This window comes from Pyrus communis, chromosome 5 (assembly GCF_041283825.1).
Source record: "Pyrus communis isolate YQ-2024b chromosome 5, ASM4128382v1, whole genome shotgun sequence".
NCBI classification, from domain to species: domain Eukaryota; kingdom Viridiplantae; phylum Streptophyta; class Magnoliopsida; order Rosales; family Rosaceae; genus Pyrus; species Pyrus communis.
Window position 1 is genome coordinate 32,885,911 of NC_142569.1, and position 11,568 is coordinate 32,897,478.

General features: G+C 38.8%; 1 protein-coding gene and 1 pseudogene across 2 annotated transcripts; one reads left to right on the forward strand and one right to left on the reverse strand.

Annotated features, from left to right (window-relative positions):
• LOC137722340 (small ribosomal subunit protein uS11m-like) lies at positions 1–1,802 on the forward strand (annotated as a pseudogene). Its single transcript, XR_015962104.1, has 3 exons — positions 1–298; positions 597–726; positions 1,034–1,802. The product of XR_015962104.1 is annotated as a small ribosomal subunit protein uS11m-like (transcript).
• A 4,418-nt stretch (positions 1,803–6,220) lies between these two features.
• On the reverse strand, positions 6,221–8,360 carry LOC137725300 (uncharacterized). Its single transcript, XM_068463943.2, has 2 exons — positions 7,260–8,360; positions 6,221–6,538 (listed from the first exon to the last, which is right to left on the reverse strand). Exon 1 carries the CDS (start codon positions 7,999–8,001, stop codon positions 7,300–7,302), a length of 702 nt encoding a protein of 233 aa, XP_068320044.2. The 5' UTR covers positions 8,002–8,360; the 3' UTR covers positions 6,221–6,538; positions 7,260–7,299.
• Between the last annotated feature and the right edge of the window lie 3,208 nt (positions 8,361–11,568).

The following is an 11,568-nucleotide window of genomic DNA, read 5'->3' on the forward strand; positions in this document are numbered from 1 at the left end:
TTTAACTTAGACTCTTCTGTCTGGATTATGCAGTTCTACAGGGAAGGGTGTCATGCTACAGTGATTTGTTCCAGCTCATCGTGCTGCATTCTTCTCTGCTTGTTTCTTTTGCATAACAGTAGTGATGCGCAACATTTTGCCTTTAAATGGTATTCCAGAGCATCACCTTTCAGTGATTCATCCATGCTTGGATGCTTCAGTGTAAAGAGCCAACATCATATCAACTATCCTGAAGTATTCGCTAAGGAAATTCGAGACCTATCAACAGTTGAAGACGAGCACTCGAGGGCAATGCTAGGTAAGCAACCAGGCAAAAGTTCCGAGCAATCAGTTCCGGATCGGAACTCCCTCTCTCTCTCTCTCTCTTTGATTCTGCGATTTTTGTTAGGGTTTGTTGGTTTTCTATTTGGGTTTTCAATTTCAATGTTTTTCGTTTCAATGATTGGGTTTCCATTTTCTTCTCTCAAAGTTTTTCGATCTAGGGGTTTTTCGCTTTTCTCCTTGTAGCCGGTGGTCTGTCTCCCTCTGTTTCTCTGACATTCAATGTTGTTCAATTTCTATTCAGATTAACCATTGTGTTTGTTTAATTTTCTCAGGAATTTATACATGCCATGTATTCGTCTCTATCTCGACTGTCTTCGTCACTGATTCACTGCCTTGCTAGAACCCCATGCCAGGGCGAGATCATCACTTCAAGGTTTTTCTCCATCGATAGGATGCCACCAGGCAAGTTCTTCTTCTTCCTGCATCCTTTTCTATTCGCCCATTGGGTTTCTGTTTTTGTTGGCTATGAAGTTGATTACATCTTAGACTATTCGCCCATTGGGTTTCTGTTTTTGTTGGCTATGAAGTTGATTACATCTTAGACTTTCTTTTTTTACCTCAAACTTGGGTTTTGAATCGCCTTTTAAATACGGTTGCCTGTGAAATTAGTTTGATGAAATAAATGGTGAGTCGAGAAGCTTTGATGGGAAGAGAATCAATCTTTCATTAGTGATATCTAATGATTGAAAATATATTGTGGAATTTACAGGCCGCCAAGAAAATTTTCAAAATGGTTTCAATGTTTCTGAGAATGGTGCAAGGAATTCCAGGTGTATAAACTTTGTGAGGGGAGTTATAGAAGAAGATGGATGGAACAACTTCGGGGGTTCTCAGTTTCCTTGATATAATATAGAGCAAAATGCTGATATTGTCCATGTAAAGATGATGAAAAGCAATACCTTTGTTACTGTGACGGACTCAAAGGGCAACAAGAAACTTGGGGCCTCAGCTGGTTACTTACCAGACATGAAGGGTGGACCTAAATTGGCCAAGTATGCTGCTGAAGCAACTGCAGAACATGTTGGACGGATGTCAAGAAATTTTGGCTTAAAATCAGTTGTGATGAAGGTGAAGGGGTTTACTTATTTTAAGAAGAAAAGGCAAGCTATCATGAGCTGGAAAGAGGGCTTCACTAGTTCCCAAGCGGGTCATAGTCCAATTGTATACATCGAAGATACAACCCGAAAGCCTCACAATGGTTGTAGACTCCCAAAGCAGCGTCGTATCTGAAACACGGGCGCTTTATTCTTGACTGGGTATAATTTGTACTTGGTTAGGAAGATGTATTTGGTGAAATAATGAGCTTGACCTAGTTGTTTTTTTTGCTTCAAAATTTGAATTTCTATCTTATTGGGATGCTAATGTAGTCTATTTGAAGGTCTTATTGCTATGTTTTGAAGATGGTTGTTTATTAAGATGAATTAGCTGGTTAAATAACTTCTCCGATAATATTGGTTTGGAAAGTTTGGCTTTTTCAGTTTTTCCTACTACTGGTAAAGAACTCATGTTGAAGATGGTCTGTTTATTATGTGTGAAAGACTTTCGGTTATTCTCTACCTGTATGTGTATTTCAAGTTACTAATGATTAATGTCATAAAGAGCTCATTGTACGTTGATAGGTGGTCGTACTTGGAATGAATATGTTTCATGACTGAAATGATTTAGGTTCGAGCTAAAGTACATAAACACAAACAGTATTATTGTCTTGTCATTGTAGCTTGTTCATGTATAAAATCGGATCGATCTTGAAACAAAAAAAATCTGACTGTAAAATCACACATACACACAAGAACACAATGATATATCGTGGTTCACCCCAAGTTGGAGCTACATCCACACTGGTGTCAATCTGGTTTCATAGTGAAATGAGAGTTGCATTATTGTTGCTAGAGAGGCTAGGGTTTGCCATTGAGGGTGAATGATGCCTTTTATAGGACAAGGTTTCCTTCCCCTCTTACATACATCATGGGGCTAAAGTAGTGAGGCCCAATATATGGTACAACATGGTTTAATGCATGAATGCGGAATGCATATGCATGTGGGTTTCTGCCAAGAGTTGGGTTGGTCGGTATCGCTTTGTTGATTCTTATGAAGAAGGCCTCCTCTTACTCGACAAGATCAATGAAGTTTCTTATTGAGGGAAACAACAGGTGAGGTGATTATAGCGCCGAGGGAAGAACGTTGCGTGTCTTGCTCATTATTATTTTCTTTGCCATATTTCAATGTTCATTAAAAGCCTGTTTCATCGATGAGTGAATGTTGAAGATAGTTTTTCAATGTTAGTTACTGTTCTTGTTTTCTGGTTTAAGAGCCAAATGATTTTGACTTCTCTATGAGGTTGAACTCTGTTCTTAGCTTGCTGGGTTCCTGTATGGAATCACTGCAGGGTTCTTGACTTGGTGTTTGTTTAGTTGAATTTGTTGTGCCTTGGCTGATTATCTTCACCAACATACAAACCCACAGTTGAATAGTTTAAAATACAAGAAATAAAGACACCGAGAAATTTACGAGGTTCGGCAAAAACCTGCCTACGTCCTCGGAGAGATATTGCTCTTCACTATGAGAAAAAACAGTACAAGTTACACATGAGTTAAATCGACATAACCCAATCCCATATCCCTTGTACACCCACTCACAGAATTTTCCCAAGAGCCTCACTCTACCCCAAGAGTTCTTTCACAAGAGACCTTTCACTCTAGCTCTCTTGATTTCTCTCTGCAACTCTCTCTACAACCATAAGGCATAACAAATGCCCTTAATATAAAATGTTCAACTTTTCCCATGGGAGAGCCGAATGCTCTCCCCTTGGATGCTTCTTTATGCTTTCTCATCATGATGCTTCCTCATCATGATGTTTCTTCATCATTTTCTTATTTCTTGCTTTCGGCTTCTTTAACAAATGCTGCCAATTAAAACAATAGGAAAACCACCCCGTGGCTTTCACATGGACCAAATAATTATGGCTTTGAAAAAGCCACAAAACAAGGAAACGTAATCCTCATCATGATGTTCCCTCATCACTATTGTTTTGTTTCCTAGCCTAATTTGGCCACTATCCAACAATCTCCACCTTGGCCAAATTGTACCAAAGTCCATTGGCCTTACGTACCAGCATGCACACTCTGAATCAACCTCGTTGGTCTTGTTCCGATTCAGTCACTCCCAATGCATGTGCAGCTGCTACAAGCAAAAAAAAAACATTTAGCTTCAGACAGGATCTCGACACATCCTCGTCTCCTCCAGCAGGTTTTCCTCATCTTCATTGTCTGCAACTTGGAAACTTGTCAGTGCACCCATTTCCAGCAACACCCGTCGAGCCAGACAAACATTCCTCACACTTCTCATTCTTCAGGACCATCTCATCACCTGTGAATCCCATAGCTCCACCTGCTGCAAAACCCCTGCAACACTTGAGACTATACATCACCAAGAGATGTGTTGCTTCGAGTACCTAGAGGGCATACTCGAAGTCTTCCGCCACAAAATTGCTGCTACCTGGACCAAGATCATCCTTTCTTTTTCTCAAAGGACAATTTATCTTTTTATGCCCGAATTCTTTGCAGTCATAGCATTGTGGTCCCTTGCCTTTAGAGCTTGATTTGAACCTCCTGTCTCTCTCAAATCCTCCTCCCAATTTTCTTCCATGATTCCAACCTTGAACAGCTAAAGTAGTCTCGTGCCCACCATCAACAATGGTCTTCCTCTTTTGTGTATCATAAGACACCAAAGAAGCCTGCACCTGCTCCAAACTTACTGTATCTTTTCCATGCAATAAGGTTGTCACAAGATTCTCATACGAATCTGGAAGTGAAGTAAGAAGTAAGAGGGCTTTATCTTCTTCCTCAACCTTAACATCAACTTTCCTCAATTGATCCAAGTATCCATTGAACACATTCATGTGGTCCATGAGATTCCCGCCTTCATCCATCTTCAGCTTGTACAGCTTCCTTTTCAGATGTAACTTGTTGGTCAAACTCTTAGCAATATAGAGTTTTTTCAACTTCTCCCACAGTGCAGGCGCAGAATCTTCATCCATAACATTGTTGATAATGTTATCAGCTATGCAGTGTCGAATCGTGCTAACACAACGTGACTCCAGCTCCTTCCACTGGTCATCTGTCATTTCTTTAGGCTTCCCATCTTTTCCCTTCAAAGCTCTAACCAAGCCTTGTTGAGTCAAGACATCCTTTACTCTTATCTGCCAGAGAGTAAAACTGCCCTTCCCATTAAACTTCTCAACTGAAAACGACATGTTTGTAGTCATCATGGTGAATAATAAATCTGAACCTTCAATGAACCAAAGCTTCCAACAAAGCTCTGATACCAATTGTTGTGCCTTGGCTGATTATCTTCACCAACATACAAACCCACAGTTGAATAGTTTAAAATACAAGAAATAAAGACACCGAGAAATTTACGAGGTTCGGCAAAAACCTGCCTACGTCCTCGGAGAGATATTGCTCTTCACTATGAGAAAAAACAGTACAAGTTACACATGAGTTAAATCGACATAACCCAATCCCATATCCCTTGTACACCCACTCACAGAATTTTCCCAAGAGCCTCACTCTACCCCAAGAGTTCTTTCATAAGAGACCTTTCACTCTAGCTCTCTTGATTTCTCTCTGCAACTCTCTCTACAACCATAAGGCATAACAAATGCCTTAATATAAAATGTTCAACTTTTCCCATGGGAGAGCCGAATGCTCTCCCCTTGGATGCTTCTTTATGCTTTCTCATCATGATGCTTCCTCATCATGATGTTTCTTCATCATTTTCTTATTTCTTGCTTTCGGTTTCTTTAACAAATGCTGCCAATTAAAACAATAGGAAAACCACCCCGTGGCTTTCACATGGACCAAATAATTATGGCTTTGAAAAAGCCACAAAACAAGGAAACATAATCCTCATCATGATGTTCCCTCATCACTATTGTTTTGTTTCCTAGCTTAATTTGGCCACTATCCAATAGAATTCATGTGATTTTTCTTGGTCTGCTTGTATTTCTTGCTTCTGTGGCCACAGAACTGTGTCACCAAATTTCACTCAGATTTGGTGCAAACTTAATTGGACAACGAAGGAAAAAAAAAAACGAAATAGCAAGAACTATAAACTCAAAGGTTATTCTCTGCGGTTCTGCAGATTGATCAGTACATGTCTTTTTTGCATTCCCAAAACAAAATGAATGGAAATCATATTCATTCATGCGGGATTATGGAAATATTTTTTTTGGGCCTTTACGCGTGGCACTCAAAGTGGTTGGAATGACTGAAATGTGAATAGTGTGTAAGCAGGGTTGGTCTAGGCTCACTGGACTAGACCACCGGAACATGGGTGGTTCGACGTGCTTCGGGTGGTCGACGGGATTTATCTGGTCGAGGGATTTCTTGTCTCTCAAAAAATGGCAACCTATCTAACATTTTAGTGGATAGGGTATTAGGTTTTTACTCATTCATTCCGAATGTTAATAGTCCTTGGAATGAAAAACAAGTCCCGCAGTGATTTGGTATGTCATACGGCAAACCAAGATGTGGGATTACCAAGGAGGGTCGATCATTCCATACCCAATGCTTCATATCCACAATTCCCATATCAGATATCGGATCAATTATTCTCATTGTGATCGCATGCAGAGTTACCAAGACAGTCATCCCTTCTGACTTTGTAATACTTACAGAATGGAGACGATGATTGCACGATTTAGATTCATCGTGTCAGAATCATCCTTCAAAAATGGTATATAATTACTCGTGCTCAGTATTGGTCTAATACAAGTGAAGAGAAATATCACTAAATTGTAGTATTAAGCGGCAAAATATTAATCCTTCCTAAATCAATAAAAACTGCTTTCGTTTCTCTTAAAAGCAATAATATCTCACAGAAATACAGCTCAAAATAATACCAAGTAAACTATTCGATATTTTTATTCGCAACGATATACATGTAGTGCTAACAAAAATTAGATAACACCAATCTAATTAAACACTCAACAAGCATCAATCTAATCCGAGAGATAAACACGTTTTGGATTGTGACCATACAAAATAACTAAATTAAACATAGTGCAAAACTAAGAAATAGTTAATTGATCATTATTTCCCTTGTACTGCCGAGATTGATCATTATTTTGCTTTAAATCGTAAAGAACTGTTTCTTTCCTCGAGTCTCTTTCTTTTCTCTCTTGACTTTATTTCTTTACCTCGTGCTTCTCATGCTGCAGCAGACAAAAAGAAGAGAGCATAAAATGTTTAAACTTTTTACTCATACATATCTAGATCTAAGAGATGAACAATTATCAAATAAAACATTATCTTTGACTTGATGTATAGAAATTACATTTACGATTCTACAATAATAGTACACATTGATTTTAGACAATAGAAAATATGATTAATTAGAAAGAGATTTTGGTGAGAATTTTGGTCTCCTGACTTATAAGTATATAATGTAGTTATTCATGGAGTAGAATTCTTTCCGCTCTTAATCTCTCTCTTTCCATTCCCTCATATTTAAAAGGTTGCGATTACGCCACCTTGTTTTGAATTTCTTATATAGAGAATAAGACAAAAAAAAGAATGAGACAAGAGACTGAAAAGAGATGGGTAATGGAAGGAGAAATAATCATACTCCATCATTCCAATTATTAATTTTCAAAAAGATTAGTTAGCTACAAAAAAATTTAGTATCTTTCCCAATTTGTTTTTCCATTGACAAATATGATGACCCTCACACCACGAGATGGTTTAACTTCCCTCTAAGACCGATGAACATGCCATTTCATTGACAGATATACAATAATACAAGATAAAGAGTATTTTTATAATCAATTTATCTTTAAAATACGTACTAATTGTAACAAAATATCCAGCTTATTCAATTTAAAAGTACTAATTAATTGATTACAATCATGAAAATTAGGGGTTTGCAGTACGTACCAAGGCATAAGCGCCAGTAGCAGCAGCTACACTAAGTTCCTCAATAGTCACTTTCCTTGCTGTACCCTCCTCCGCCACGCCCTCCGTGTCCTTCTTCCGAGTCATCATCATCAGATTTTTTGTACCCGCGACGCCCTCCGTGTCCTTCCTCCGAGTAATCATCAGTGCTTCCCCCGCCATAGCCACCTCCGCCGCTAGTACGACGTCCTTCACCAGAGTACGCAGTGGTCTCGGTAGCCCGGCCTCCGTGTCCTTCTTCCGAGTAACTATCAGCGTTGCCGGTCCCGCCGTAGCCACCTCCGCTGGTACGACGTCCTTCGCTAGAGTAAGCTGTGGTCCCGGTAGCACGGCCTCCGTGTCCTTCTTCCGAGTAACTATCAGTGTTGCCGGTCCCGCCGTAGCCACCTCCGCCGGTAAGACGTCCTTCGCTAGAGTAAGCTGTGGTCTCGCTGTACGCGGAACGGCCTCCGTGTCCCTCTTCCGAGTAATCATCAGTTTTGCCTCCGCCAGTACGGCGTCCTTCACCAGAGTAATCAGTGCTGTCACCGTAGCCGCTGCCGCTGCGGGCACCGGTACGTCCTTGGGAAGAGTAACCAGTAGTGGGGTCGCCGTAAGCACCACCAGAACGGGGTTGATCACCGTAACCAGACTGAGACTGAGAGTAGGATGAGCGTTTATCGTCCTCTTCTTCGTCCCCTTGGCGGGAGAAGAGGCCACGGCTGTGCCGCTCCTGATCAGCCATATTGGGGTAGGGGTATTTGGGAAAATGTAAGAAAATGCGAAAATGAAGGGAGGTTATGAGGAGGAGAGGTAGATACTGAGTTTTGTTATGTTGTCTGAGCGCATGATCGATGGTGGTGGAGGGTTCTTATATTAAGTGTTGGGAGTCCTAAAATAACTGTCGGCAGGAGGCTTAAGCTCTTCTCCATCACAAGCTCATACGTACAATATCCGCCTAAGGTGGGACTCTTGTGGTTTTGCCACTTGCATGGCTACCAGTCCAAGCCTTGGTTGTCGGTCATCATCCCCTGTATTTGTTTTTGTTTAAGAAATGTGTATGGGAGACATACCTTCGGAGTTCAACTAGATATTTTTTTGTTTGGCCGACTCTAGATATCATTTTGGCTACATCAATGTGGTACTCAAATTTTATTGACTCCAGAGGGCACGCCACATGTATTAAAGCATATTTAACAACATTGTATAGTTTTGCTATTACTTAAACATGGGTTTTTAACAATTTGGGTATTTGGATAAAAAATGACAAGAATACCCTTGAAGCACACCGGGATTCCTACATGTGAGCAACGGGCAATCATCTTTCAACCGAGTCAAAAGTGCCCAAAATAGGTAATAATTCAAAGCCTATTTCATCCATCCTCATCAAATCCTTTCTACAAGGTAACTCCCAAAACATTCCTTTTAAATTATGTTAATTGGCTAATTAATAGATTTATTACATAATTAATCTATTAATAGCCAATTAAACTACCAATTACGCCCAAAAAACACACATTAGGCCGGCCACCTTCTCTCCCAAGGGGGCCGGCCATGCCTTAAATATTCTACCTCATTTTCCCCTTTTATTAGCTAATCAATTAGGCAATTATTCTATTAATTGACTAATTAATTAGTTAATTATTCCATAACTCCCAATTTAACACAAATCAAGAACCTAGCCCACAAAGGGAGCTAAGTGGCTGGTCCTCTCTCATCCAAGGAGGTCGGCCACTCTCCTATTTAAACCCCATCATTCTCCTCAAAGTTCACTTCCAATTCTCTTTGCTAAAATTCTCTAAAATTCTCAAACACTTTCTCTCTAAATTCTACCTTTAGCATCGGAGGTTCTTCGGCCAAAGCCTCCCCCCCCCCAACCATATTCATCATGGGCACGTTGAGGCTCTTGGCCTTGACCAAAGGTGTTAATTGTTTTGTAGGTGCAATCTTGTCCAAGATCAAGGAGGAAGAAATTTGCATCCACAACCTAGTTAACTCACTAAACTAGTAATTAGTTACATGGACAGGGGTAACAAAACTTGTAATAGTAATACAACTAACTATTTGGATGTCTCTTTAATTCTTACCATCTAAAGTGGATAATCGTAACAATAAAGAAAATCTGAGTTTAATTCTTTTAAACAAATTATGAAAGAGTGCTACTAAAACCAACTCATTGTCTTATTTTCCCATCCACCTTTTAATAAAAATGTTAATCACATAATTATCCTTTTAGCAAAAGACTTTTAAATCCATATTTATAAATTCGTTATAACCTTAATTAAATAAACTAAAAGAGAATACAGAAAAACTAAAACTAACATAAGTAAAAATAAATCCATTACTCTCCCAAATCATCCACGATGGGCCGACGACTATTAAATCTCCAATCATCCATTACCCTCCCTAGCGACAAACACCACCCTACTCTCCCTTTCAATTCTGGTACTACCACCTCCACCCTTTCTTCCTCTTCCTCATAGATGAACAACGACGACAACCAAGACTTTAAATTTTAAAAATACCTAATTCTAGTTGGAATAAATCGGCTTCTGTATTGGAGCAATTTCCCCTGTGTTTTTCTCACTTCCTCCCCCTTCGGTTTCTCTCTCTTTCCAAAGGAGATGCCGCCAAGCAGGTGTCAAAGGTTTTGGTTTTTGATAGGGGTGGGAGAAGGTTCTAGTGGGGCTAGGCTAACTAGTGGCAATTAAGGAAGCATGAAGTTTTTCAAAAAACATATTAATATTACTCTTTAAAAAAAAAAATAGAGGTTATTTTAGGAATAAAGGTGGGTGGACAAATAACATTCCCAAATAACATTTTTAATTTTTAATTTTTTTATAGTGGATGAAATTATAATATGGATGTAGAAATAAGACAATGGGGTGGGTCTATTATCACTCAAAAACTTTTATGAAATTAATGGAACCCTAATGTTGATCCACACGTTCTCTAGACTTGTCACCGCCATCCTCTCCTCTCTCCACCGTTACCTCCCTTCTCCAACGACTAATGTTGATCCACCCTCTCCTACATGGCCAGCTGGATAGCCACATGATGGTGCTCCACCACCTCCTCCGGTGACCCACGTGATTGCTCTATTCTACCAAAATTAGGATTTCATAGTGTTTTTATTCTCACCAGAAAAAAAAGATATATTTGAAAAAACGGATCCAATATTTTCTCTTCTCTTCTATTTCTTGGGGATTTTTAAAAAGGAGGAAGACGTGATGAAAAAATCAACATTTTCTTATCCTTATTTCCTTTCGGATTGCTGCTTTATATGACAGCCCGAATCCTTCATGATTTTTTGTTTTGTGAAGTCAGAATCTTTTTTTAATCCTCAAGAAATTTTATTTCATGGTATATTCCTTGATATTTCCGAAGCTTTTGGCTTGTACTTTTACCGGATTTATCATCTGTAAGTCCTCCAAAAGTGTGGAGGGATGGAGGGTATGGAACAGAGGAGGAGAAAGTATTCAAATTGCTAGATTTTCAAAAAAAGAAACTAAAATTTAATAAAGAAAACAGAAAATTACACTAGACTATACACCTAAGCTACCACATAAGGTGCGGTATATACTAAATATAGTATAATAAAATGGTAAAAATAGCATTACTCTTGGATAAGAATTGAAGGATAGAAATCATGCTAGTTGTTAATTTTCCCAAGCGACAGCTCCTACTATTGCATGCATGAAACAGGACACCTCCAACTACAAAGAAACATTGATGGATTAGAAATCATGCAGGCTAACTTTTATAAAAAAACAAGATAGCCATATATATATATGTGTGTGTGTGTGTGTGAGAGAGAGAGAGTTTGATAATAAATATAGATTTAAATTTCTAATTATATACAGTTACTTACCTATGATAGTGATATCTAAAGCACTTTTTTGTTGGTGAAACAATATATAATACAATTCTATATCTATGAAAAATATTTGGTCAACATCTCCCTTTACCTATAAAAGAGATACGAAACAATTATACGTATGAAAATATTACTATCTCCCTTCAATAAAAATACCAAACCAATTATATACCAAAAGGAAAGGCAAAGACATACAAGCATTTAACAAATTTTAAGACATGTAGAAGAAGCAAAAGGAATATTTATTACATGTAGTTATCACCATGACAAATTTCAATATAAATTGTTGGACTATGATTTTTCAAGGCCAGAGTAAGACGGATCAAAATACGAATATCCAGTCATGGACTCTACAGCCTCCGATGCAGAGCTAAATAAACGGAGCATCGATGACACCATCATCCTGTTTCAGAATCAGTGGGTGAAGTTTGATGA